At 37.1% G+C, this 26,797-nt stretch overlaps 1 protein-coding gene across 4 annotated transcripts in view; it reads left to right on the forward strand.

Annotated features, from left to right (window-relative positions):
• The window catches only part of GRIK2 (glutamate ionotropic receptor kainate type subunit 2), a 421,417-nt gene that overhangs the window by 124,838 nt on the left and 269,782 nt on the right, over positions 1–26,797 (forward strand). For all 4 annotated transcript variants that reach the window (XM_069804941.1, XM_069804944.1, XM_069804945.1 and 1 more), the window contains exons 2-3: positions 3,414–3,581; positions 7,559–7,816. In XM_069804941.1, coding sequence (XP_069661042.1) covers positions 3,414–3,581; positions 7,559–7,816 — 426 coding nt within the window. The remainder of the gene's footprint in view (positions 1–3,413; positions 3,582–7,558; positions 7,817–26,797) is intronic.

The following is a 26,797-nucleotide window of genomic DNA, read 5'->3' on the forward strand; positions in this document are numbered from 1 at the left end:
GTCTGAATTTATTTATGTGCCTTTGCTGAGCATCCTGAAAATATCTGAAACACAGACTTCCATGCACACAAAAGGGCTCTCATCTGGAGAATGAGGAGCTGTTTTGTGACTATACCCTGATATTCAGAATGCAGACATGTGTCTGCCTAAGCTCCTGCTCTGATTAGGGTGTGAGTTCAGTTTAAACTGCTTAGATGTTCAATTAAAAAATGGTGGTGCCCTGTATGCAGTATTAGGTTGGCCAAAGCTAGCAGCTGTTATTCTCTATGGAGGAGCCTGGGATTTTCAGTCATTTTGCATATCAGTAGGACATGGTGCACTTTGAAAAGCTGTTGATTTGAGTCCTCTTAGTGTGAAGGTTAAGATGAACCTACATATGCCAGCATCCAAAATATTTAATTATGGGATGGTCCTCCCCCACTGCTTGAGCGGACAGATACAGAAGCAGCATTAAACAAATGAAAGGAGACTAGTGGAAGTTTGACATCCTACAAGTTAGAAAACAGCTAGAAAACCACAAATATATGGTCTAATCTATATTTCTCTAGGGTTCTTATTTTTAAATCAGTGTCTATCTAGTGTAAAATGTGAAAATATTCAGGAGCAGGAATCAGAAGCTATGTTTTCCTTCCTCCTAGCAAAATATCCTAATCATAGGGTAACAGAAACAGGTTACTCTACCTCTGTGTTCCTTAGGAATGGAAATTTACCCTGAGTTAGACAGACCATATGCTGCCAGCTTTGCAGGGCATATATTTATCACAGGGACAGAGAAAGCGTGAGTGAGGGAAGAAACCACTGAATGGTGCACATGGGAATTTACACGTCGTTGCCACTCACAGGAGATAGGGACTTTGTCATCTTCATAAAATTGTCTTACTATGTGATGGACTGTCACTACCATTAGGAATTAGGCAGATACAAGAGGTCAAAATCCATTTTTATATTTATTTTATCTTACACTGAGAATAGTGGCAGCATCCTTGACATGGATTTCCCCATCTCAAGAATTTAGAAATGGGCAGAATAAAAAATACAGGAATAAATAAGGAAGATTGTATTGAGCTTCAGACACATTGAAATTAAGGAAGAAATCTTACAATGTAAAAATTTCAGGGAGAATATAGAGGTATTGTAATGCTTATTTCCCTTTATGAATCCATTGTAACTTAGGATATAATCTTTTTTTTTAATAACTGTTTGTGTGATACTGATTTATTCAAACATCTTTGAATAACTGCTTTCCAGATGCCTGAGGAAAGCCTATAAAATCTATCTTTGTTTTCATTATGTTCATGGAAATGTCTTTTTCTTGTCTCTTAATACTTATCATTTATTCACTAATTTTTAGCTTTCTGCAGCAATTTTTAAAAATTTGCCCCAAATCAGAATAGGTTCCTCCTATATGTCACAGTTTAATTTATAATGTTTAGGTGCTGTAAATCTTAAGCAGCCCAAAATCTTGTCTATCAGACTACATTTTCCTGAGCAGAGCACTTCATTAATTTCAAAAGCAGTAGGTTGCCTTTCAGGTTAATATTGCATTATTGTGCAAATAAACATGGTATTTTTTTTCATTTTTAAAGTGTACTAAGCCTATATTTACCTGAATGTTATCCAAGTTTCTTTTGCTTTAGCTTCTGAAGTATTGTTAATATTGGTTACTGATTATATATACATTCTATACTCAGTCAGTTTAGATCATTTCCCTATGTATCTAAATTTTTCTTAAGCATCTGCCTTTCCCATCAGTGCCTCATTCTCAGTTTTAAATGACTAATGTTTAAATAATTATTAGTCACATCTCATCTCAGGGGTTAGTGCTTGTGCTTTTAAATTAATATTATTTGAGCATCTGTCCCTAGGGCTCTCACCAGGAATTTAAGACCTCATCTGCAGGAAAAAAGTTAACATCTCCATCCTGTAGTGAGAAATAGGTTGGAAGAGGCATGAGGTTTGCAAAAGTGAAAAGCCTTTTCATGTTTAATAGTATCAGAAAGGGACAGCTGCTAACTAAATACACATTCTTTTTGTTTTAGAAATGGTTTATCTACTTGGCTGCTCAACAAGACTGTTTACAAACTGAGTGTAGCTTGTGAAGTTCAGTCTGTCTCAGTTCCTGTACATTGAGATTCTGAGAGCTTCTTGCTGAGAAAGTGGAGTGTTGAACAATTTTTTTTTTTTTTTTTAGACAATACAAAGCCAGGTAGCAACATTACTTTGGAAATGAATAAGCACAGGCTAGGAGAAAGCAAGTGGAAAAACATTTCTTGCACAGATACAGTGCTTGGCTTGTAATTAGTCATCTTCAGATGATGGCCATTGGCCATCCATTTGTATTGACAGATGCTGTTAGCATGAGGACCAAAGAGACCATATGGATACTCACTGTTTTTCTGAGGCACTCTATGTCACCATAATAAGGACATATCAAATTACTTTTATTGTCACTGTATCCTTGGCCTTTCCAGACCCAAGAATAAATGATGTTACCGCAAAGTGTGTATAAATTTACATTTCATGGGCAATGATATCTCATTAATGAGGAAAAGAACAGCTGAAGCACAGCACTGTTTCACAAACTTATTTGTTTCATTTAAGATGAAGGCTGGCTCAGAAGAGTTCTAGAAATTATCATTTGAGGCATGTCCTACTCCAGCAGTATGCTTTGTCTGGGGATGTTTTCATTGCATGATAGGCCTTATGCAGGGTGTAGTTGCTTAGAATGCTGTACTTGTTGAGAATGAGGTTAGTGTGTACATATGGCTCAGTACAAAAAAGCAACATTTGAACCTTTTGCTCAACGTATTTATCAGTTCAGGCACGCAGTCATGCTAAAATACTTATACATCTTCATTTCTGGAGGCAGTTTGGGGCATCCCAGTTCCATGCTCTTTTATATGTTGCATTTCCAGTGAACTCTCCAGTTCATTATAGTTGTATCATAAGTCTAGAACAGTAGAAAACAAGAATCCAGAAATCTCCCTCCCCCCTGTCACATACACATAGGTGGTGGTTGATCTGGAAGTGGTAACTGTAATCATTTCATGTTTAACTACATAAAAGAATAATTACTTATTCTTCATTCCTCTCCTATTTTGCTTCTAAATAGTGTGGTTAGTTCATATTGCCACACTGTTCTTATTCACAATAGTAAAATGGATGTTGTATGGAAAAAAAACAAACAGGTTTTCTTTAAGGTAAGTTTGATTTGTTGCTGGGTTATTTATGGTTTGACCCAAACCTCACCAAAATCATGAGATAAACCTCATAGAGTGCAGCTCATGAAATTATTAAGTTAAAAATTTCAGGCTGATGAATCTTTTCCCAAACTGATGATTAAAGTTGTACTTGTGTGCTGTTTTGGCTTACTAGTGGTTTGGTTTTTTCTTTCTTCTTTCTCCCACTACCAGGAGGCATTTTTGAGTGTGTGGAATCTGGTCCAATGGGAGCAGAAGAATTAGCCTTCAGATTTGCTGTGAACACAATCAACAGAAACAGAACTCTTCTGCCAAACACCACATTAACATACGACACCCAAAAGATAAATCTCTATGACAGTTTTGAAGCATCCAAAAAAGGTAACCTTTTGCATATTTAATTTTTTTAATGAGCAACTAAGACTCACTTGGCTTATCTACCTGAAAAAATATCTGTCCAATAAAGCCATATGCAATGTGCAATGAGACTGTGCAAGTTGGTGGCTGACATCAAAGAACTGCTTTAAAGACCACCCTTTGAAGGCTGTAATGGTACCTGCTTGAAAATTACATTGTCACCTTTGCTCCCACTGCCCCTGTCTAAAAGCTATTTCTTTAAATATTTAAAATCTGAAATAAATTTTTCTAAGCTTTGTGACTAGGGTGTTTTTGAGACCAGCTCCTTTGGAGTGAGAAAACACTATCTCTAGACTTTGTCCTGGAAAATGCCAAGTGCCTCCAAATTCTAGTGAACCTGGAAGAAGGCTCCAGTTCAATTTTAAGCATTCAATCACTTTAAGTACATCTCCACAAATACCTTTAGCATATGAATGTCTCATAGTTAACAGGTGTGGGCTTCAAAGGGGAACAAATAGTTGTAATTTTGTGCATCTTATGTCAACAAGGCATAAAAATAAGCCTAAATATTAAGTCTGTGCTTAAGAATTTTGCTATCAGGTAAATCTCTAGGCCCGAGTTCAGCTTTTTTTCTCCTAACTATAAATGATTTGTTTAAAGAAAAATTAAAAGTTAAAAATAGTTTTGAACACTTTTCCTAAATTTTCAAATCTTTGATTCTCACAAAAATTGAAGTTTTCAGATTGTTTTATGTTCAAGTCTATGACAATAGATGCAAGTTGTACTGCAGCATTGCCATATCCTAAAAAGTACAAACCCCAACAAATTCAGTATGTATTTACAGGAGAAAATGCAAAGCCTGGTGTCAGAACTTAGTAGGACTGAATTTTACACTGTATTACATGTTTTTTAAAAACATTTTTTTTATAAATTGAAGAGCCAATTTCATATGAATGTTATCTTTAACAAGAAAATAAGAAGGATGAAAGAATCAGAGGTCATCCTCTACATCTTATGACAGGTTTCTAGCCTAAATTTGCCAAGTGATCTGGTCCCAGCATACCACTCCCAACTGTTAAATAATGAAAGCTTTACACAATAAGGGTTTTCTGGTGTTATAGTGGGCTAAGATGAATGAAAACATTTGATGCCACATTAGAAATGCTACATAGGGAAAAGCTGCTGTGTTAGGATGAATGTACATGAAGTACATCTTAAAAGTGTAATATGATACTGATTCAGTTTAAAAAATATGAGAAAATTTTCTCTTTTGCTGTAACATAGAGAGCTAATCTTGTTAACCCATTTTATCTGTTTATTTGCTTAATAATTCTAATATAGGCTGTTGTTAGGTATGAAAATAGACAATATCCATATTTGTACAGAAATACACACAGTTTAGTCATTGTAAGATGCTTTGATTTATGAAAAATATTATGGGCTAAGTATTTATGCCTAGCAAGATGGTTTCTTTGCAGAGGAGAGTGTATGGAAGAAGAGAGAGGCAAACAACACTTTTAACAAAGTATTTTTGAGTTGTTATTCTGGTGTTTTGGATGTTGGATTAAAGCAGGTTCTGAGAGAGACTACTCTTTCCATCTCAGCCAATAAATGGGCTGCTCCTTAATTCTGGCCCCTTCTTTCTCCTTTATTCCTCATCTTTTAAATTCAACTGCTTCCTGACTCCAGCACGCACTGTCCTGTGAAATTTAACGGGACAGATTCTCTCCATTCCTGAGGGAGGATGTAGACAGCAGAGAAATTTGTTCTGCAATCTTTAATCCTTTCCTGAGACAATGCAACTACTTTTAGCCCTTACTTGGGGTTTGCTTGAAGGTGTGAGCTAGCCCTAATATTATGTTGCTAAATCTTGATAGACTATAATAGCTGAAGTTAGAATGGCAATGTGCCGTGGATTGGATATATTGAATAGATTGTATGTATTCATTGTTTCCACTTGCATCTTGGATGAGAATGCAACTCTCTATTTGTAACTGGTCAGGCTGTATCAAAATCTGTGTAATCTTCCAGTGCTAATAGCTTTTTGCTTCATCAATTCACAACACAGCCAACTACATTTGTGCTGACAGGTGCTTTAGTTCAGAATCAAAGGCTAAAGGTTAACATAAAATGGTTCATTTTATTATGATGGCTCCAAAGCAGAGTTTTAACAATGAGGTTTAAGCATTTGACTCATTTTGTGGTTCATGATTATGTCCATTAGTGAGCAGGCAGGCGCTGCATCAGAAATAGCCTGCTTAGACCTCTGAGTAACACATACTTTTGAAGTTGAATATAGATGAAATATTAATGGATTTTTAAAGGTACTATATGAAAGAGCAATCTGAAGGCAAGATGGTATTTCCAAGATACTGTTTCAGTGAAGAATAATGTAAATGCAAACAAAATATCCCTCATTGCACTAGAAAAATTGGTATGCATCTGATAAAGCCAGTGCCATATTAAATCACGTGTGAAAGCATTGCATTATTCAAATCTCAGAAACAGGGGAAAAAAAAAAAAAGCCCATTGAAAAGCCATCTGCTAGCTATTGCTGTTGTTAGTGATCCCATTTACTGACATTTGCATAAAGCTTGTTGATTACTCTTAGGAAGGGCAATATTAGCATAAATGTTTTTTTATCAAGCTAGTCATTTAGGCCCTGATCCGACGCTCAGAAATGCAATGGAGATCCTGTACGTATATGAGAAGTTCATTTAAACCACCGGTGCGCTGCAGTAATAAAAAGGTGTGCCAGCATAGTTTCTGGAATGCACTTGAAAGACTTAGCAATATTTTCATTATGTTGAAAAGGATGTGCACAATAACATAATTAATTTTGACTTGCTGAGAAAAGTAATGCAGCAAGATGTATTTCTATTGCTTGTATCCTCAGCTGTCAGGAACATTGATGGTGGAGTAACAATATTAATTAATCAATCCTCATAAAAATACTCGCATCAAGATTGGATTAGGGAGATACTTTCCATTACTTCTCGCTACCAAATAGGATGTTTTCTTAGGATACAGAATCTGTTGGTTTTCATAACTGCATACTCATAAAGATTATGTCTATGGTAGTGATCTAAACAGTAGCAGGACATGGGCTGAAACACTGGTCTGCAGTATTGACTACTTTTCCTGCCTTCTTTTTGGCGTGTTCCAGCTAATAATCTACAAGATAATACTGGAGCATGCTGTGGGAAATAATACAGACCAGAGACTGCTAATGCATAGTATAGGTAGGGCCAACCTATATTGGAAAGAGGAGAGCTAAGCCACTTGAATACAGCAGTATCATGTCAGTGACTCTCAGGGCCTGTTTTATTTACTAATATAGGTGTAGAAAACTGAGTATTTCTGGTGTTGAAGAGGGGACACTGATTTTTTTTTTCATTAGCAGATAGCAATTTAATTTTGTTTTACGGAAAATGTTGACCTTTAAATTTTTCTAGTCAATATGCCTACTTTTCAGATACAGAAATTCAAATGTCCATTTCAAGAATATCAATCATTTGCCTGATACTAAACTAGAATCTACTTAACACGTACAATTCCTGAGTAATTAGGATCTCAGTAGAGATAGTGTTGATTGATTGAGGAAGAAGTTAATGCTTAAAGAGCCTAGGTTATAACACTGTCCCATATGGCCCCTTTCCAAATGTAAGATGCAGCTGAGCATAAATCTCTTCTCTTGTCAGTGCTTTTTAAAAGATACACAATTGCTGGCCTTTGTGGCTTCCACTGACATAGAAGTGTTTATTAAACGTAGCTGAGCACTATTTCGATGTTAAGTGTTGCTATTCATCAGCTCATAGTGGAAGCTTAGAAATGTATTCCGAGGTTGAAATCTGTGCAAGTGAGTGTGTTACACAAGAAGGGAGCTCTGTCAGCAATAAAAGTTATATTTCATGGAGTGCCTTTTGTTTAATATGAATTGTGCAATACCTTCTGGCACACTGCCTTCTTTCATCATTGACAGACTTCTGTCTCCTCTTCAGCCTGCGATCAGCTGTCCCTTGGGGTGGCTGCTATCTTCGGACCATCCCATAGCTCCTCAGCTAATGCTGTGCAATCCATCTGCAACGCTTTGGGTGTTCCACATATTCAGACCCGCTGGAAACATCAGGTGTCAGACAACAAGGACTCCTTCTATGTCAGCCTTTATCCAGATTTCTCTTCACTCAGCCGTGCCATCCTTGACCTTGTGCAGTTCTTCAAGTGGAAAACAGTTACTGTTGTTTATGATGACAGCACCGGTAAGGCTAAAGCTTTAGACTATGTGCAGACACATTCACATGTTCAAAGAGAGGGAGGAGGGGTGTCACTACTCATATTTCTTAATTTAAGAAATCTTAACTAAATTACAAGAATTTCTGTTGGCAAGGTAGTGTATAACAAATAATGTGGATTTATTAGCATAAGTATTCTCATAAGTATGCTTCAGTTGCTGAATTCTGTGTGTTTGAGCTCACAGCTGTCAATAAATCAGTCACGCTCTACCTGTGTTTTCTGCAGTGTCTTACCAGTTGCTAACAGCTATGTCTTTTGACTCTATTTAAAACTTAAATTTTGAAGAAAAATATGGTAACCTGAAAGATGTACTAGTATGCCAGGTGAAATAGGAGATCTAAATTCTAGCACTGCTTCTAGCATTAGTTAAGTTAGAAAACAAATACCATATTTGTTTGGAATTTCAGTATCTGCTTTTTTGGATAGAATTGCAGGAGAAGCCCTGATTTTTAGCTGCTAGGAATTGAAACCAAAGGAAGTTTGGAAGCTTGTTTTGCAGATGAGTTACCCGAGTTAAAAATGAACTGACTCTCCAGCAGAAATATACCAGTTTGCTACCTTTCCCTTACCACACCCTAAAATTTGTTTTGCCCTTCTGTTTTGCCTTGACAGTGACATCTTTGAAAAATGTTTTAAAAACTTAGGTTTGATTTGAGGTCTATCCTAGTGGCAGTCAGAACTAAGACCCTGGTCAGAGGAAAATCTGACTGTAATGGAAGATACAAGGAAGGTCCTTAGCCAAATGGGATATATTTAATACTTTTGGAAATGTTGCTAACTTCTTCCATGTTGGTTGAACTGTCATTGGCAAGAAAAGAGCATGGTGAGCCTCAAATCCTTCTCATGGTTCAGTGAACTGGAAGATTGTTGACACCCTTGTTACATAATGCTACTATCTATCTAAATAAGAAATAAAAAAATAAGATCAAGAAACAATGCGTTACATGTGAGGCTACCTGTACTGAAGACTAACTCTGCTAGATTAACAGCAGTTACAGCAGGACAGAATGCCTGCTTACTATTTAAGTTCAAACAGGATGTGTATATAGCTATCAAGAGGTGAGAAGGGAACAGAGATGGCAGTGCATAAAATTATTGATAACTGATTTTTTTCTTCATGTCTTTTTAAAAAAAGCAAGGCAGTGAAGTTTAGAGGCTGTCTCCTTAAAAGGTTAGCTTTCCAGACTTAAGGCAAGAAATATGTAGCTTGTTTATTCATGTTTTTTTTTTATTTTTTTATATATATATTATTATTCTGAAATAGGACAGGAAGTGAAAATGTCTCAAATTTTAATCAAATGGTGATTGAAAAAGTTATTTGTGGTTCAGTGAAACAGTTATAGACTTAGGTTTACATAAATTGGAAATATTTCACTTTGATTTAAATAATTTGGAGACTATTTTTACAATAAACAGGTTACCTTTTAAAACAGGCCTTTCAGTTAGAAAAGTTGTATGTTTTAACGCTTTGAAACCGCTTTGCTCAATATTTTCAAGTAATTTTCTCCCCCCTTAAAAAAAAAAAAGAAAAGAAATATTTCATGTTTAATGGGCTCTCTAAACTCCATGTTTTTCAGAAAAGATAGGTTGTTAACAGTCATGCTAGATCTGATCTTTTCATAAAGTACGTTTTCAAGTCAGGATGTAAGTAGAAATAGGAATGAAGATGGAGAAGAAGCTTTTCTTGTGTATGTTGTGATCTACTTGACCTACCTGCAACTACTGTTAACATTTAAGAGAAAAAAAAAAAAGACCATGAGCTCTTTTCAAATAAATTTTAAATACATTTGACAATGAATAAGGAGATTGAGTTATTTAGTTTAATTATAAAGCATAAAAATATTTCAGGAAATATTTGCATTAAATTTATATTTCTTTCTGGAGTGGCTAGACCATTCATATTATGATATTGGTTGTTCCTGCTGGTAAACAGTAATCCCAGCTACAACATCTTTTTTTTCTTGAGATCTGTTCCTGTCAGAAAAGACAGAAAAAAGAATTAGTTTTAAAAAGGTAATCCTCTCTTTTTTGTGGCATTTGCTGTAAGTATATTTAAATTCTACTTTTTCTAAGACTGTCAGTTTCTCTTTGTTAGTAGCATCTCCTATGGATAATTCAAAGACTTCAAAAGCACAACACACTGCTGGGAAGTCCACACCATCGGCTTGCCTTTGAAGTACATATGGGAACAACTCTTAGCTATGAGAAACCATCAGTCTTAAAGAAGTAGAGTTTAAATCTTGTTAGAGCTCAACTGCAAACTGGTGGTTTTTGAAGCAAGGGGTGGCGGGAGGGGAACCTTTTGAAAGGAAGTAGTTACTTCAGCTGAAGAAGAGGTTATCTCCTGCCATGGGATAATATAAATATTCAGTTATGAACCTAGGGCTGAAGCTGAATATGATAGTTTCAGCTAATATTTAGAAACTGTGTTGTAAAACTCCTTGTGCCATTTAAGACTTAATTTCAAATCCATTAAAATGAAGGCAACGAAGACAAAACATTTATCACTGTTTATAACTGTTTCTTCCATTTGGCCAGAGATTCCTTAATGTAAGATGGATATCATTCTTATTTTCCCCTCCTTTGTTTCTCTTTTAATCACCGACATTTTACTCTCCTTTATTGAAAAGTTGTTTAAGATGATAATGCATGCTTTATTTAATGATAATTTTAGTGTTATGGATTTCCTTTATCTGAATGGAAAATTCCCCAAAGTACACCCTTGTCAAGACAATCATATGTTGGTATAGCAGTTACAGTGATATTTTTTTAATTGTTAAAATCAATATTATTGGGGTGACAAATTTACTTTATGTATTTCTAGTACTACTTTATGAACATGGATACAAGGGGAGATGATACTTTCATTATAGACAGGAAGAAAAGTTAGAAAACATGCATAAACTATGTCTGGATTCTTCTCAAGATAAATTATGGGGAGTTGCCCATATGCCAAAATCCTGGAAGACTGTAGGTCCATTCCAAGGGAAAGTATGAATTTATTTATTTATTTTTTTTTTATTTTTTCAAAATGTCTTTATATCTTAATTATTAGGGCTCCATTTTATGAATTCTCTAAGGAATTGTTGAATTTTTACTTCTCTGATAATGGAAAGATACCTCATCCACTTCAAAGCATTCTAATAACAGCCGTGTCCCTGTTCTTCATTCATTCAGAATGGGATATGTCTTCTTGAGTAAACACAGATGGAAAAAGCTGTGTGGTTATTTGACACACTGCAGTCAGTAAAAGCCCATGTTAACTCTAGTGTCATTCCCAGGAATGTCCTCGGGACTGATACTTCAAGTGCACACTTCAGCTGCCTCTTGACAACACCATTGTGTCCGATTGTATGCAATCCTCCATGCTCCTATCTTATAGGAAGGAAAGCCAGTTACATGACTCTAATAGAGCATTTTCGTGCTGTTAAACGAGGTACTCTATGTAAGCGTAGATGCAATCTTCCATAGTGTTTTTGTGTGCTTTTCATTCCTTAGTGTAGCTGCCTTCACAACGTCCATGCGATGAGATGTGCAAAATAGACTGCCACCACTTGTATTTGATCTGGATCCAATTTGAGCTGAGACTGTGTGGTACGAAGGTGGTACAGGGGAAGTCAGTCCACGGTTAAAGCCAATTTTGAAATAAGAGAGAAATTTGGAATACCAGGCTCCCTTTGCAATAATGAACATCTGCACACCTAAAAGATTGCCACAAAGAACACCCATTACTGGGTTGTATCCCTCATCGAAATATTCTCCCTGTATTCTCTGTGGAGGAATAGCTGTACATCTTGCTACTAATCTAAGAAAAGACATAAAGAAGTTGCTTTTCATGCACTATGGGTAGCAACTAGACCCTGCCCCCAACCCTCCCCAGCTTTATGATGCAGAAATGGCTAAGTCAGAGAAGATTAACCTATGGAGTCTGCCTATTGCTCCTCATGCCAGTCTGGACCTCAGAATACTAGGTTGTTCTGTGCTGATCATACCTGCTTCACATGTTCAGGAGCCTGTCATGAGGAAAGCAGGATAACTTGGCACAGGAGAAAATGGAGGTTGTGTCATGCTGAAATAGACAGAGATGCTTCTAAAGGGATATGATCAATAACACTAGAGAGAGCAAAGATCAGGTTGAATACAGTGTAATAAGGAAGACTCAAGCCTCTACAAATAGGATGAAGCAGATGAATAAACTAGAAAGCTTAATTCTGTCTTGTCTCAGTAAGAAGAGATGCAGTCTGTTACAGTGGGGACAAGTTAATAGAAATAAAAATTATAGAATGCGCAAAGGTTTTAATATTATAATAAAGCCTTCTGCCCTGGTAGTATTTTATGGAGTAGGTATTGTGACAGTAGGCAGATGAGTCTGTTCTTTCAGGGAAGAAAAAATGCATGAGACCTTTTTCTGTGAATCTGTGAATACTCCTGCCCCTGACTTTTTTGCATTAAATAATAGCTATACTTTGCTTCCTTCTATGATTTAGTCTCTCCCTTTATTTTAGCTCTCCAGATTATTTTTTTTTAATGTAGTCCATCTGTTGTGCAGACAAAAAATTGGAATGAGGCTCTAGAACAATTTTCTTGCTGGTCTGAAGATAAGTATTGCTTTCTGAGATCATTCTAAATGGCAAAGTATATTCCTTTTAACTAGAATTTCCCATTAAAAAACCCCCAAACACCAAAACCACCCCCACTCCCCTCAACCAAACTAGCAGGATGTAATGAGAGGTTGGTTAGTTCGGGTTTTTTTTCCTTAAAGTAATTTATGGTATCTTTGTTAATTAAATCCCACTAAACTGTCCCTGGATACTAATTAAGTAATTTCAGATTTACAGATTTGCTACAGTCAATTGTCTTTAAGAAAGAAAAGTGGAAAAAACACAGTATGTTCATCAGCTGCATATCCTAATGGTTTTAATTGGTCTCAAAGCAGTAACTTAATTTCAAGTACATATTCTAATCTTTGTGCTAAAGAAAAGAGACTAGATAAATTCTGAATAAGTTTGTGAATCTCAGAGAACTCCAAAACAAAGAATACATGAACAGTTAGATGCTGGGGCCTTTAAATTGTGGTGACACTTGTATTGCCAACTAATGCTTTAGGCAGATCAAATTGATATAAACAGGGTTCTGTGATTTTTCTTAATTAACATTTGTTTTGGTCTTGGGTGAATGAGTATAAACACAGAAAATCTGTTGCATCTATGAACAGAAGCCAAAGTAAAAGCTGGAAAAAAAATACTTCAGAAATAAAAATGTTTTGTGTTGGTCTTCAGTATTGAACTCTGGGCTTTAATTCAAATGAAGGAAAAAGAAGGATGTCAATTTATTGATATTTTTACTGTAGTATACAAGTAGCATTGATTTGTAAATAAAACTACAATTTCTTTCTTGGGACCAGTATTAAAATTCACATTATCTTATTCCCAATGTACTTAGCATTGTTGTGGCCTCACCTTGAGTATGTGTGCAGTTCTGGCCCCTACAATTTAAGAACAATTTTAAGGTACTTGAATGCATCCAGAGGAAGGCAACAAAGCTGGTGAAAGAGCTGGAAGGCATGTCCTATGAGGAGTGGCTAGGGACTCTGGGCTTGTCTAGTTTGGACAAAAGGAGGCTGAGGGGCGACCTCATGGCTCTCTGCAGCTTCCTGAGGAGGGGACGTGGAGAGGGAGGTGCTGAGCTCTTCTCCCTGGGATCCAGTGGGAATGGTTCACAGCTGTGCCAGGGGAGGTTCAGACTTGACATTAGGAAGCACTTCTTTACTGAGAGGGTGGTCAAACACTGGAACAGGCTTCCTAGAGTGGTGGTCGATGCCCCAAGCTTGCCAGTGTTTAAGAGGCATTTGGACAATGCTCTTAATAACGTGCTTTAACTTTTGTTCAGCCCTGAAGTGGTCAGGCAGTTGGACTAGATGATTGCCTTTTTTCCTTGTACTACTAATAAGAAAGAATACTCACCTTTGCAGTTAATATAACTTTACACAAAAGTGAAATAAATATCTTGGGGGTAAATTGGATGTGGGATGATGGTAGGTGGGCAACAATGCTACAGGATTAAGGGAAAAAAGCTTGTAAGTGAGTCAAAGTAAATCTTGGCTAGGGAGAAAATTTTTCTTCAAGGAGAATATAAATAGTGCACTATAAAGATGAGAAAGGGTGTTCAAGAAACTTTAGAGAACAGGCAACTGAAAAGGTGGATATAAAATGAGATGGTCTGAAAAGGCCTTCTGTCCTGGTTTCAGCTGGGATAGAGTTAACTGTCTTCCTAGTAGCTGGTACAGTGCTATGTTTTGAGTTCAGTATGAGAAGAATGTTGATAACACACTGATGTTTTCAGTTGTTTCTAAGTAATGTTTAGTCTAAAGTCAAGGATTTTTCAGCTTCTCATGCCCAGCCAGAGAGAAAGCTGGAGGGGCACAAGAAGTTGGCACAAGACACAGCCAGGGCAGCTGACCCAAACTGGCCAATGGGGTATTCCATACCATGTGACATCACATCTAGTGTATAAACCGGGGGGAGTGGGGGCGGGGGATCTCCGCTCAGGGACTAGCTGGGTGTCGATCGGCGGGTGGTGAGCAATTGCACTGTGCATCATTTGTACATTCCAATTCTTTTATTATTGCTGTTGTCATTTTATTAGTGTTATAATTATCATTATTAGTTTCTTCCTTTCTGTTCTATTAAACCGTTCTTATCTCAACCCACGAGTTTTACTTCTTTTCCGGATTTTCTCCCCCATCCCACTGGGTGGGGGGGAGTGAGTGAACAGCTGCGTCGTGCTTAGTCACTGGCTGGGGTTAAATCACGACACCTTCTTGTCTCTGTTTTTCTGTAAATGAATTAAGCAACATCTCGATTTATGTGAAAAGCTGTTCTCCTTTATAAACGCATCTGTATAACTAAGGTCTATTCCTAGCGGAATGAGAAAGAAGGAATTCAATTAGTTGAGAATGCTGTATTTGAATGTTTAACAATTGATACAATAACAGTGTATTTCACCTGAGTTTAGAAGAGAAGATTTCAATTTGGGTGATATAGAACAGAAACTTACAAACTGACATGGCTGGCATGCAGTAGAATATATTTCAGGTTTGAAATTTTGATATAGAAGGGTAAAGTTTGTTCAAGAATAGACAAAAGGCAGAAATAGGGAGAGATTTCTTAAAGATAATCTGGGGTGCTCAGTCCACAATACAGTAGGAGACATCTGTTGGGAGCAACAGTGTAATTATAAAAAGCACAAAGGAGTATTGTTATTGTGATTTGCATTGCTGTGGATCAAGATCCAAAACAAACCACTAAACCATGAAAATCAAGTGGACAAGGCTTTTTCTTCCTATCCTTTTTAGAATCATCTAACAATTAACAAAGGTAAGGTTTTAAAATCAACAAACATCTCAAACTAGGTGTTTACGGGGAAAAGGAGTATAGAAGTGCACAGTTTTTACAATATTCTTAGAAAGACATTATAATGTATGTTGACTTTTTAAATACTGAAAATACTGAATGCCCATGTATAAGATGTTTTTGTGATATTTCTGATAGTGAATCAATGCCTGGGAATGGAAAATAATGGCTTATTATTAGGGAAGTGCAAAACAGCAAAATATACTGAATAGAATTTAAGAAAGTGAATGTCATTAAAACTGGAATTTCTGCCAACAGAATTAGTTGGAGTCTAAACCAAAGAAGATTCAGATCAGTTGATGATTTATTAAATAATACTGAAATTGAATAAAACAAAACAACAGTTGTCAAGGGACCTAAGTTTTCAAATCAATTGAGTAAGACACTTTTGAAAAACTTTGAAATGAAGCAATCTTACATCTGTTAATAATTACCTTCTGAGAGCTCATGAATGATATGTGAAGTTCTGGAAGTCTGGAAAAGGTAGACAAGCTCAGATTTATTGCAACTTAGATATCTGTCCAAATTTTGAAGTACATTTATCTTGGTTCCTTCTGTTCACTTAACATCTAAATCATCCACCTATTCCTAATAACTACTTTCCTAACTTGGAACCTGCTTAAAATTGGGTAGAAGAAAGTGAAGTTATAGTATGATGGTTTGTTTGCTTTTTTTAATAGACTGGTCAGCTGAATTTCTATTCCTGGAAAAGTGCTGGAAAAATAAACTATTTACTTGTAAACACTTAAAAGGTCTCAAAGTGATGAGTAACTATTAAGTTTGCTTTATCAAGAGCAAATAATGTAAAACTTCCTCCTTCAACAGATCAACATGCCTTGCGGGTAAGGAAAATGCAGTAGATGTGATAAATATGGAGTTAAGAAAGTCATACTGTTCAAGGTGACATTCTTATATGCCAATTAGAGAAACAGGTTCCTTATGCAACTGTTGTCAAATGGATGCAAAAAAGAGCAATAAGGCCTAAATAGATTGGTTATGGCTTACTGCAAAACTGAAAAGAAACACTTAAAAGGTTCATTTTCAGGTATGAAGAGTATACAAATTACATATGCAAGTAATAAGCTCAGAAGTTACAATACTCTAGAAAATACGATTAAAGTATTTTAATAGTTATCTGTCAAACATAAGATGTGGTCATTGTGGATAAGCCAACAATGGCATTACAAGAAAGAAAGCAAGAAGTTGTACTCAGAGGTATGACCTGGAATTTCATGTGTTAAGAAATTCCCAGGTAATTCCAATTTAATCTGCATAAGAAAGGCATCACACCATATTGCATTGCTCTTTGCAGCAGATCTCAAGAAAGACGAGAGTTCTTCAGATCAGAGGCTTAGGAAAACATGACCTGGGATGAGAGACTAAAAGAGTGTTGGTCTAGTCTAGGTGAAGTAGACAAAAAGGTCTTGCAAAAGGAAAGAAACTATCCTCTATGTTAAATGGCAGAGTTAAAGACATGTTCAAAATTGTAGCAGAAATTATTTAGCTAGGAACATTTAGGTTAGAACAAAATAACAGGTATTCTTGAAAGGCTGTGGAAACTCCATCTCATGAGGTTTGGTGGTTTGCTGTTGTTTTTGCTGGACAGAACAAAAAGACATGGTGACCTTTTAAGGTTGCTATCAGGACTATTCCTTACCACTGATGCCGACTAATGTCTCTATCAAATGTGTAGAAATACTAAACTACTGTTAAGTTACTCCATTGATAGTGATTCCTCAAATTGGATTTATATTAGATGACATTTAGTTGAAAACTATACCTGTGTGTATTTTTGTATATTTATACTGGTTTGACTTGTGCAATTTTAACTAGCTTTTATTCTGGTTCTACAAAGCAGATGCAGAATTCACAGTACTGGTTCTTCTTGAAGGGGTGGCTGGGAAACCTCTCTGCAAGTAAATGAACTTGTATATAAATGCTATCAAAGATGCAGAGCGAGGTGGGATAGCTTAGCACAGCATGTTAAATAGAGATTTTAATTAATTTTTCTGAAAAGAAAAGTAAATGTCATCAAGTTAAACAGAATGCATGAGTCCAGCCCACCTTTCAGGAAAACATGTACCACAGCCCGCTACCCCGTTTTGGCCAAGAATTGAATTCGGACTTACTGCAACAAGACATGGTATTAAAAAATAAAATTATAAGTTTAAAATAAAAATAAAATAAATCCATAAGGTACTTTAGAGTATTTTTCTATAAGCCTAAAGAACAGAAGAGGTAGTATTTCCAGAAATTATTGCATTAGCAATGAACATATTCCAAATGGTACTTTAAATTTTTTTGCTTTTGTGGGTTTGAATAAATGTAAGAATTTAAATATTATGGAAAATTGGCTAGGGATCTTATGATCAAAACAATTCTTTCATGAAGACTGGAAAATTTTATTCACTATTTTCAAATATAGAAAAATGTGACAGGAAAACTATTTAAGTGAAAAATGAAAACAGGAAAATGGAGACATAATCAGTATCACATCTTGCATGGGGCATAAATTAGAATTCAGATTTATCCAAATTTAACTACACTTTTACTCCTACTTCAGTATTACATATTTTGTCCTCTGCTTGGATGAACACTGTGAAATGCACTTAAGATGCCAACCTCTTTGTGAGTTGCTCTACATCAGTCTCAGCTCAAATATTCCCATCTTAATATATTTTAGCTTCAAATACAGATTTTTCTTCTCTTGCACTCTTACCATTTTTTGTAGCAAAAGTATAACTGCTTTTGTTTCCAAAAATAAATGTGCTTACCTAGTGTAAATTACAGTTTAGAATGTTCATTTGTTTCTCTTCCAACCAAATCCATTTTGATTTCTAGTAGATATTATTTTCTTATTTAGTTTTGTATAGTTTGATAGAACAGTGATACTTTGTGGTGTAGCTAGAAATTGCTAATGTAATCTACTGCTTCTTTTATCATTGATTCTGACAGTTTTGACGAAAGGTGTTTTGTCCTTTGACTGTAGGAGATATCTCTTTTCCTCTTCACCCTCATTAAGCTGCACTGCTCATAGATGTCAGCCACTTGAGAGATCATACTTCACACTATTACAAGAATTCTTTTGAAATGCTGAGGACTGTTAATTGTCATTGCTGTCACCATCATCACACTGAATTAAAGATAAAGCTTTCTGAAAATGTTAAAAAAACATGTTCAGAAAACTGAGTAATAACAGTATTTCAAATCAGGTGTATCATAATAGAGCCACATATGTAAAGGAATGTTACATGTTGCCGGAGACCAGAAAAACATGGCAAATCTAATATAAAAGGCTTAATGTTTTCTTAATTTTCAATATTTTCTTCAAATAAATTATTTTTTTCCTTATATTTTCACACATTAGGTGCAGAGGTGAGGGAAGGAATGGACAGTTCCCTTTTTTTTCCTAGCTGCTGTATGCTGCAGCTGCTAAGTACTCAGGTGGTATGAAAAAACCCTTATTTTCTTCACCTTGTTAGGGTGATCTTCAAGATCAAAACCTTTCCATGAACTGAAGGCCTTTTCTGAACTTCAGCACCACATTGATTCCCTCTTGTGGAACTGTGTGGGATGGGGCAGAGGACTTTTTTTCACTGCAGTGCTGAAAAGCCATTATTAGAAAAGAATTGTTACTGGAAATAGGCTGAATTGGGATTGGCTATTTGAAACTAACTATAAAAGACATTCGCACCCGTGCTCTGACGTGCTCACTTAGCATATTTAAGGAAAACAATAAAGCTGATTATTGCCTTGCACTTCAATTACAGCTGGTTATGCTGAAACAGCAGTAAAATGGATTTAACATTCAGATGCTAAGACCCAAGACACAGAAAAATTAAATGATATGCACAGTTATCAGAACAGAAATCTGACTGTGGAGTTAGACATGGATCTTTGGTTTTCTTGTTCAATGATTTTTAACCCTAAGGCTAGTCTCTCCTATACATGGCATTTTAGTAATCTCAACCTCAATATTAATTATTAATGTAATTTTAAACACTTCTGCTTTCCTGTACTAAGTAATTATCTCAAAATAGAAATTTCTTTTAGTCTAAAAAAGTTTTTCTCTGTCTTTAGTCTAGACACTTTTAGATCTTTCATAATAATGAGGTTTGTACTTCAAATACATATACATACATATACACACACATGTCTAGTTAAAAACACAGTTCTGCCTTCTTTTGTTTGTTTTAGAAAGGAGCATTTTTCTCAGATATTAGTATTACTGTGCTCTGTGTCCTCCTGAAATACACCACTGGTTATATCAGCGTAATTTTGTGGAAGTGCAGGTCAAGGAATGAAAGAAAAGTCCCCTCAGTCTGGTGACACATACTCATACCATTTATATGATCACTGTTGATCCTAGGTTCTCGAACAAAGTAGCCTCTGTTGAGCTGACATTGATCAAAAATGGGTAAGACTGCTGGAGATAAAGGTTAAAGGTGTTGACTCAAGTCCATCCTTCCACATACAAAGTAAGGATCACCTGAAGTTTGGGGACTGGACTTTCTTTCCTAATGTGCCGAGAGGGTGCTAATTACTATACCTGAGCATGCAGTTGAATCCTAAAGTGTGGATGTGAAGGCAAACCAGGTATCAACTCTAACACTGAGCCTTTAAAGCTCAGGTCAAATTTTGAACCAAAGACATTCAAATATGTCCCTCCTTACCATACAAACTTCATGTTTGAATTAGTTTACTTCTAATAAAGGAAACAGTAAAGCCTTTAACATGAAAATAAACATCTAAGATACTGCTATTGCATGCTTCTAAATATTGAGCTTTGGAGCTCATGTAAAACTATCTGATCGTCTTGATAAATGTCCAGCTGTGTGTGTGACACAGAATAGCACACACCTCAATATGTCAGCATGAGGGCAAGATGAATAGTGGGAGACTGCATCATAGCCACAATTATGGAGAGGTTTAGAGAGAGGCATAGTTCTTAGCCCTAGAAATCTTGTTTCAGCAGACAATTAAGTCAGTAAATGGATTGCTGGCTTCAGTACCATTATTCTACGTGGAAGTTTTTTATCTGGAGCAGAAGATTTAGTCTCAGTCTAGTCCAGACAATAAGCACTCTGAGAAGATGCTGATTTGGGAAAAGAAATGCCAGGAGACAACTAGCTACCTAAGCTGAAAAGTTTTATTTGAATACTGGCATGGCTACATGCCAAGAGATAGTTTTTGAAAAATATTTTCAGTTGGAAATAATGTAATTTTTATTTGTCCTCTCATACTTGGTGACCCAGAACTGGCTTTTCAGTGTGACTAAAACTTCTTTTCAGTGATATGCTCAAAAGAAATATATTTCCTCAAAACACCCACTTCCCCCCCCCCCAAAAAAAAAAACCCCACAACCCCAAACAACACAACTTGATGATCAAATTATTTTTTCTAAAAACATAAACTGCTGGTTTTGAAGCACTGTACCTTCTTTAAGTGTGTTTGTATAGCTGGAAGGCCACATACAGGGATAGTGAAGCTTGGAATAAATTCATCAAGATATGATAGTACATGTCAACATAGTCTAAGGTTGTTCTGATTTATAAACAAGAGTTCTGTATCTCTGAAGAAAAGCTGGGGCAGTAGGTCACTACTCTATGCTTTGATAAGGAGATAAGTACATAGTTACAGGTAGCTTGACATTATAGAGCTTCTGTACATCTACACTTTCTACCCCAGAAGGAAATGTTGCCATCCAAATAGACTTCCAGAGTTCATTCTGGCAAATACTATTATTATCATGAGTTACTAGTGTATCTTGGCTTGCCCTAATGAATCTAATTTTGAAATTTTCAGCTGAAGTTATTCTAAACAGAGCAGCCATATTTCTTGACAAAGGGCTTGTTAAATAGAATTTGCTTTGGCAAAACTGCTACTGAAGTCAGTTACCAGATACTTTTCCTCCTTTTTTTCTGATACAATGCTATCATTTTCCTGGTAGGAATCAAGATTAACAATAAAAAAATAATTTAAGTCAATGTAATGTTAGGTATCTTTGAACCCTTCTTCACATCACCTCCACTAATTGTGCTTTTTTAATATTGCAGATTGCAAGTGGCATAAAGCTGTAATACAATAATATCTGTAATATATATACATCTACATGCACACACGTAGTGTTCTGATTACTCTCCAATGCTTCAACTACAACACTGAAAAATCCTGCTAAAATGTTGGACTCTAAAGCTGGTAATAAGGAGCTGTAGTAATTATGTTTACAGTAAGAAGATAAATTTTTCTGGATTACGTATCTTAAAGCTTTTCCTCCATTAAAGACAGTTCACACCATTGGTACTGTATTTAAATGGGTTTAATATAAATGATGACAATTTTAAGGATGCTTTATACTGCTGGAATTGGGTGAAATGATGTTAATGTAGTAAAAAGGCTAAATATGGATAATTGAGAAAGGTCCATCAAGCTGTCTTTTCCCTTCATCTTTATTTTCTCTGTATTTTTCTTAATGGTGTTTCTGTATTATGCTGTTATATCCAAACAACATGGAACAGCCCACTGTTTTTCTTTTTAATCCTTTCACTAGAGGTGTTTTTTAAGTAGAGGACAAGGATGATAACACTGATCTTGAGAATTCATGGATAATCTGTTCAGGATGTTCAATATCCGTGAATCATTTTATAGTAATGAACTGCTCTGGTCGATGTGAAGCATTCTATCAATATCCAATAAACTGGCATTCTCCTCCCTTCTACCCATACCCCTTTCAAAGACCAATACACAGTGATATTTTTCTGAGAAATAACCAGAAAAACTGGGCAGGGGGCTGTCAGGGAAGGAGAATAGTACAGAGAGGTGTGAGAGGAACCAATTTGCTGAAAATAGAGAAACTATTCTAGTAACTCTGCAAAGCAATATGTTATTATTTTTGAAGTTTTTGAGAATCTGAAGATAGGAGTAGCCTTTAAAAGGGCATTAGTGTTCTTTTGTACAGAAAAAGGTTCATGTGTTCAGCCTATTGCAAAGCGCATTTGCTTGCATTCTTCCTGTGCAGCACAAAGGCAGCATTAACGGAAATGATAAATAGTTTGATGAGCAGGCCAGGTGGCATAGCAATGGCTTGCAAGACTGCTGAGCTGGAGACACAGGTTTTAAAACAAACTTGGGGCTCTTGCTTCCTGGACTGGTTGAAGTTGAACATGTCGAGGAGGTAATGTGATTGATCTCTTTGGAGGAAGATGCCAGCTGGAGAGCTCACAAACTGCTCCTTCAGGATTCTCCTTAAAGATGAATTGATGGCAGCTTCTGAAAAGAGTTACTCACACCGCATTCTTCCCAGCCATTCAGAGGTAAGACTCTATCACAGTGGCTGCTAAAAGAAGGAATTGAGAGTTTAAAGGGACAGGAAAAAGGTGTCCCTGGTGAAAGAAACTGCAGGAAGTACATTCCCAAAATGCAGCTATTATTTCTATGCTGTTGTAAAATAGATTATTTTTTTTTTTTTTAGGAGCTTGTCCACACAAATGGTTGGGTTTGTTTTTTTTTAAATTACACTGGGATCCTGTAATGCTAATAAAATAAGAGGTCAGCATTTAATCTGAGGGCTGTACTTAATTTTATATTGTAAATCAGTTGTTTTAAAAATATTCCAGGCTGAAATCTGTGCTTTTGTGTTGACAAATATTTCCTCAAAATCATGGTGAAGAAAGGACTCGTTTTGTCCTTAGCTTCATTGTACTTGTAGTTCTCATATTATGTTCCTTTTTTTCATTGGAGGCTCTGCTACCTCTTTTTCTGATTAGCTACATATGAGCTACATACGTGCCCTTTTGAAACTGTCCCTTGCTAATCCAGAGACTTTATTTCTCAGTGCATGACAGCTTGTTACTTTGATCCTGAATAACAAGCTTGTCCATTTCCTCTAATATCAGACAACAGCAATGAAAGTTACTTTGGGATTAACAGGTGCTCAGAAGCTTAGAGTTAATGTATAAATACCCTATGCTTGTTTGACCTAAAACTACTTTGGCCCTTAGCCTTATGCATAGAGGGTAGAAGTGGAGTCTCACAGGCAAACTGGACACAGTAGGAAGAAGCAGTCTGCCTTGAGTCTCAGGAATCTCACCCATCCAAATGGGCCATAACAGTATTAGGAAAAAGGGAAAATACAGACAGAACAAATTTTGGCAACATCTAAAATTGAAAGCAAATAATGAATTTGACTGACTTCACCTGATGTATTCAGGACTATATCTTAAAGAGACTAAATACGGTAGAGCTCATTTTTGGTTACTGGAAGGCACTAGTTTTACTGTAAAAAGCCTTAAACGTGTGATGTCTTATAGCTGTGAAAAACTGAACTCCAAACACAGACTGTTACTATAATGATAGCAGCAGAATTTATTTATATCACATGTGGACTGCCTGGTCACTTCTCAGCTGTGCGATGTTTTGATCCCATGGACCTTTTTTGGCCATCATACCTACTTTTCCTGCAGAAACCGGGATGTTAGGGTGTGGTGGGGAGGAGAAGATCAGTGACAACTAGGAGTTGGGAAGCAGTTATTTTCCACAGCCAGACCCAGGTGCTGCAGTTTACACGCAGGAGCTTGTTCTTTTAGGTTATATCTTTTCAGTGCTTAATTTCTTCCTTGGTTACAAATAATAACCCACTGTTCAATATTTAACCTAGAAAAGAAGGGGGTAAAAACTGAACTGTTCAAAATGGTTGGAAAACACTGCAGGCAAAACATTCCAGAGTAAGGTGTTTTTACTTAATTACTTTTAAACACAAGCTTCCGATCACTTATTTTGTTAGTGAGAAAAAGGGCGCAATTACATAAATACGTACCTTTCCCCTCCCTAGGAAGGAAGAAACCACCGTGTGTATTTTCACTGCAGGTTACACGCAGCCCATGGACGTTCACCCTGGCAGCTGACGGTGAGGGGCCAGCAGGTTCCGGCCGTTTGGTGTAACAGTTTCTGCCGCGTTGTGTGTAGCGGCTTTACCTGACGTTCCGGGCTGCCTCTACCCCGGCGTGAGGCGCCCACGGCCGCAGCCCGCCCGCCCGCCCGAATCCGCGCCCTCCCTTCAGCCGGCCCCTGCTGTGGCAAGGCGCGCTGCCTCCCTCGGAGGGGGCGTCTCCAGCCCTCAGGGGCGGCCGGTGCCTGTCTTCCGTGGTTGAGACTGGGCTGCCTCCCTTTGGCGCCCCGGGGGATCTTTCTCCTGCGGCCTAGGTTGGCTCAGGGCCGGCTGGAACCAGCTGTGACCGGCGCCGGGCAGGTCAGGAGGCAGCCCCTTGTGCCTTGCACAGGCCACGAACGCCAGCGTATTTCGACTCCGGTGCCTTCATCCAGGCATAGCGGAGAGGAAAGGGTAAAGAGAATGCTCTTTTTTGGTTTTGTTTTGGTTTTGCGTGTGGGTTTTTTGTTGCTTTTCAGATTAATTATGCCATTTGTGTTCAGGGAATTCGTTTGGTGGTTTTTATTTTCTAGGAAAACTAGGCTGCTCTTCACCCACTTTATATAATACGAATGCTAGGTACAGTGTGGAAGGAGACTTTCAGCCTTTGATTTATATTTGCAAGAGCCTGCTTTTGAAGTGTGATCCAGGCCTGGAAAGCCTTTACTCAGTCTCAGTTCCCACTAATGCCTGAGTGAGGAAATGCTGCTTCTCGGCACTTTACCTACCAGCACTTTGACAGAGAAATAGAAGTACCAGAGGGACGTATGCTCAGCCCTGTCTGTTTTTTTTTTTTATTCCATGAGGTGTTGCTTGGCAGCGAGGAGCCATAGGGTGACTGTAGTAGTGGTACTTGCCACCTGTGACACAGCTTCACGGTATCTCCCCACACCACACGCTCTCTGCAGAACGGTGTGTCCGGGGGCTCCGTGCGGGAGGTGGCAGACCTTGCGAGTGAGGGGGGTTTGTTTTCCGAAATCATTCCTGTTGAGAGCCTAGCAAGCTGGAAACTGTTGGACTTGTGCCAGCAAGGATTTATTTTTTAAGTATGGACGAGGATGAACAAATATTCCTTGCAGCGGATGGCCTGGTGGACTACTGAAGTGAGTCATTTAGTAGACTGGAACATGTTTTGTGCTCTGCATAATTCATTTGAACTTAATAAATGCTGGTGGCTGAAAACACAATGAAAAATACATGTTAAAATCTTAAAAATGGAAGTGTGCGTTAACTGTAACTATTACTAAAATTAAGTGTTCTGCTACATGTAGAAGCTATGAGGAACAATACTACACATTAAAAGCTCAAGGTTGCTTTTTTTATTTCACGTTGATGAGGACAGGAGAAAAACCTCAGCTTTAAACCACGTGGAATTTGTTTATGTCTCAGATTTGCTTTACCTTAAAAATATGTTTTGAGAAAGCTCATTGGTTACTGTTTCTGTGTCCTGACAGTTGTTGAAGGCATACTTCATTTGCTTGCATGCATGCCTCTACTGACCCAGCACTGAGGTCTGGTCAGTGCACTATGGAGGTGTGTATTCACAGGTTTTCTTTCTCCCATTCTCACACTCAGGTTCCTCCAGTAGCTTCTACAGCTTTTGTACTGCCTTCACAATGTGGCACTTTGTGTACTGCTCATTGCTTCTCTCTCAGGTAACCTAGCAAGCAGACACTATACTTACCATAGTGTTCTCCTTCACAGTTTTTAATTGCTCTGCTATTAGTTCCTACATCTGTAAATCTTCTATTTCAAATTTTGGTGGGATTTTTTCTTTCTTTGGGATAGCCCAGTCGTGACAAGATTTATGAAGAGGAAGTGCTTTTTTTTAATTCCTGAACAGCCCAGTTAGGCTCTTGAGGAGAGCATGAAGTGATGTGCACTTTGTTCACCTTCTTGGGTAATGCTCTGAAACAGAACAAATCTTGGAAGAAAGTTTTTGAATTGTTGGCTCTCACCCCCTGCAGTTTTTTGTCAGCCATATAGTAGATGTTTAATTCATAAGAGTATTTTAAGACATTTACTTCCCAAGCTCCTGTAGGCCACAAAACACTTCTTGCTGTTCTGTAACAAACCTTGGACCTACAGTAAAAGACCAAAACTGTATTGCATTGGTGCAAGAAATGGAGATAGGTCAAGGGAGCTGTCAATTTGTAATGTCCTACATTTGTTTACTAAAATTTTGGAACATATGGACTTCCTACAGAGAAAAGCAGCCTCCCCTTTTCCCTTTCTTGTATCCAACCTTAACGTTCCTTGTCAATCTTAACTGACCATCCTATCTCCAAAGGTGTAACCAAGGTGATTGTGTAACACCTGAGAATGTAAGTAAAACATACAAATCAGGCACTTTGCCCTTCTAAGTAAACCACACATTGAAGGAGCAAACAGTTTGCAGTCAAGAAAGAACAATCAGATTTCCTTGTAACACTTGATGTATTAAAAATACTCAGTACAGTACTTGCACAGAAATCTTGAACTTCGTGAATCACTTTAATGTCTTATACAATAAGATTAATTTCACAGTCACTTCCACAATAATTTTTGTTCTGGAGTGGTTCTGATTACCAAACTTGCACAGTGGAGTAAAGCTGCTTTTGTCTCTTGCT

This window comes from Haliaeetus albicilla, chromosome 17 (assembly GCF_947461875.1).
Source record: "Haliaeetus albicilla chromosome 17, bHalAlb1.1, whole genome shotgun sequence".
Classification (NCBI taxonomy): Eukaryota; Metazoa; Chordata; class Aves; order Accipitriformes; family Accipitridae; genus Haliaeetus; species Haliaeetus albicilla.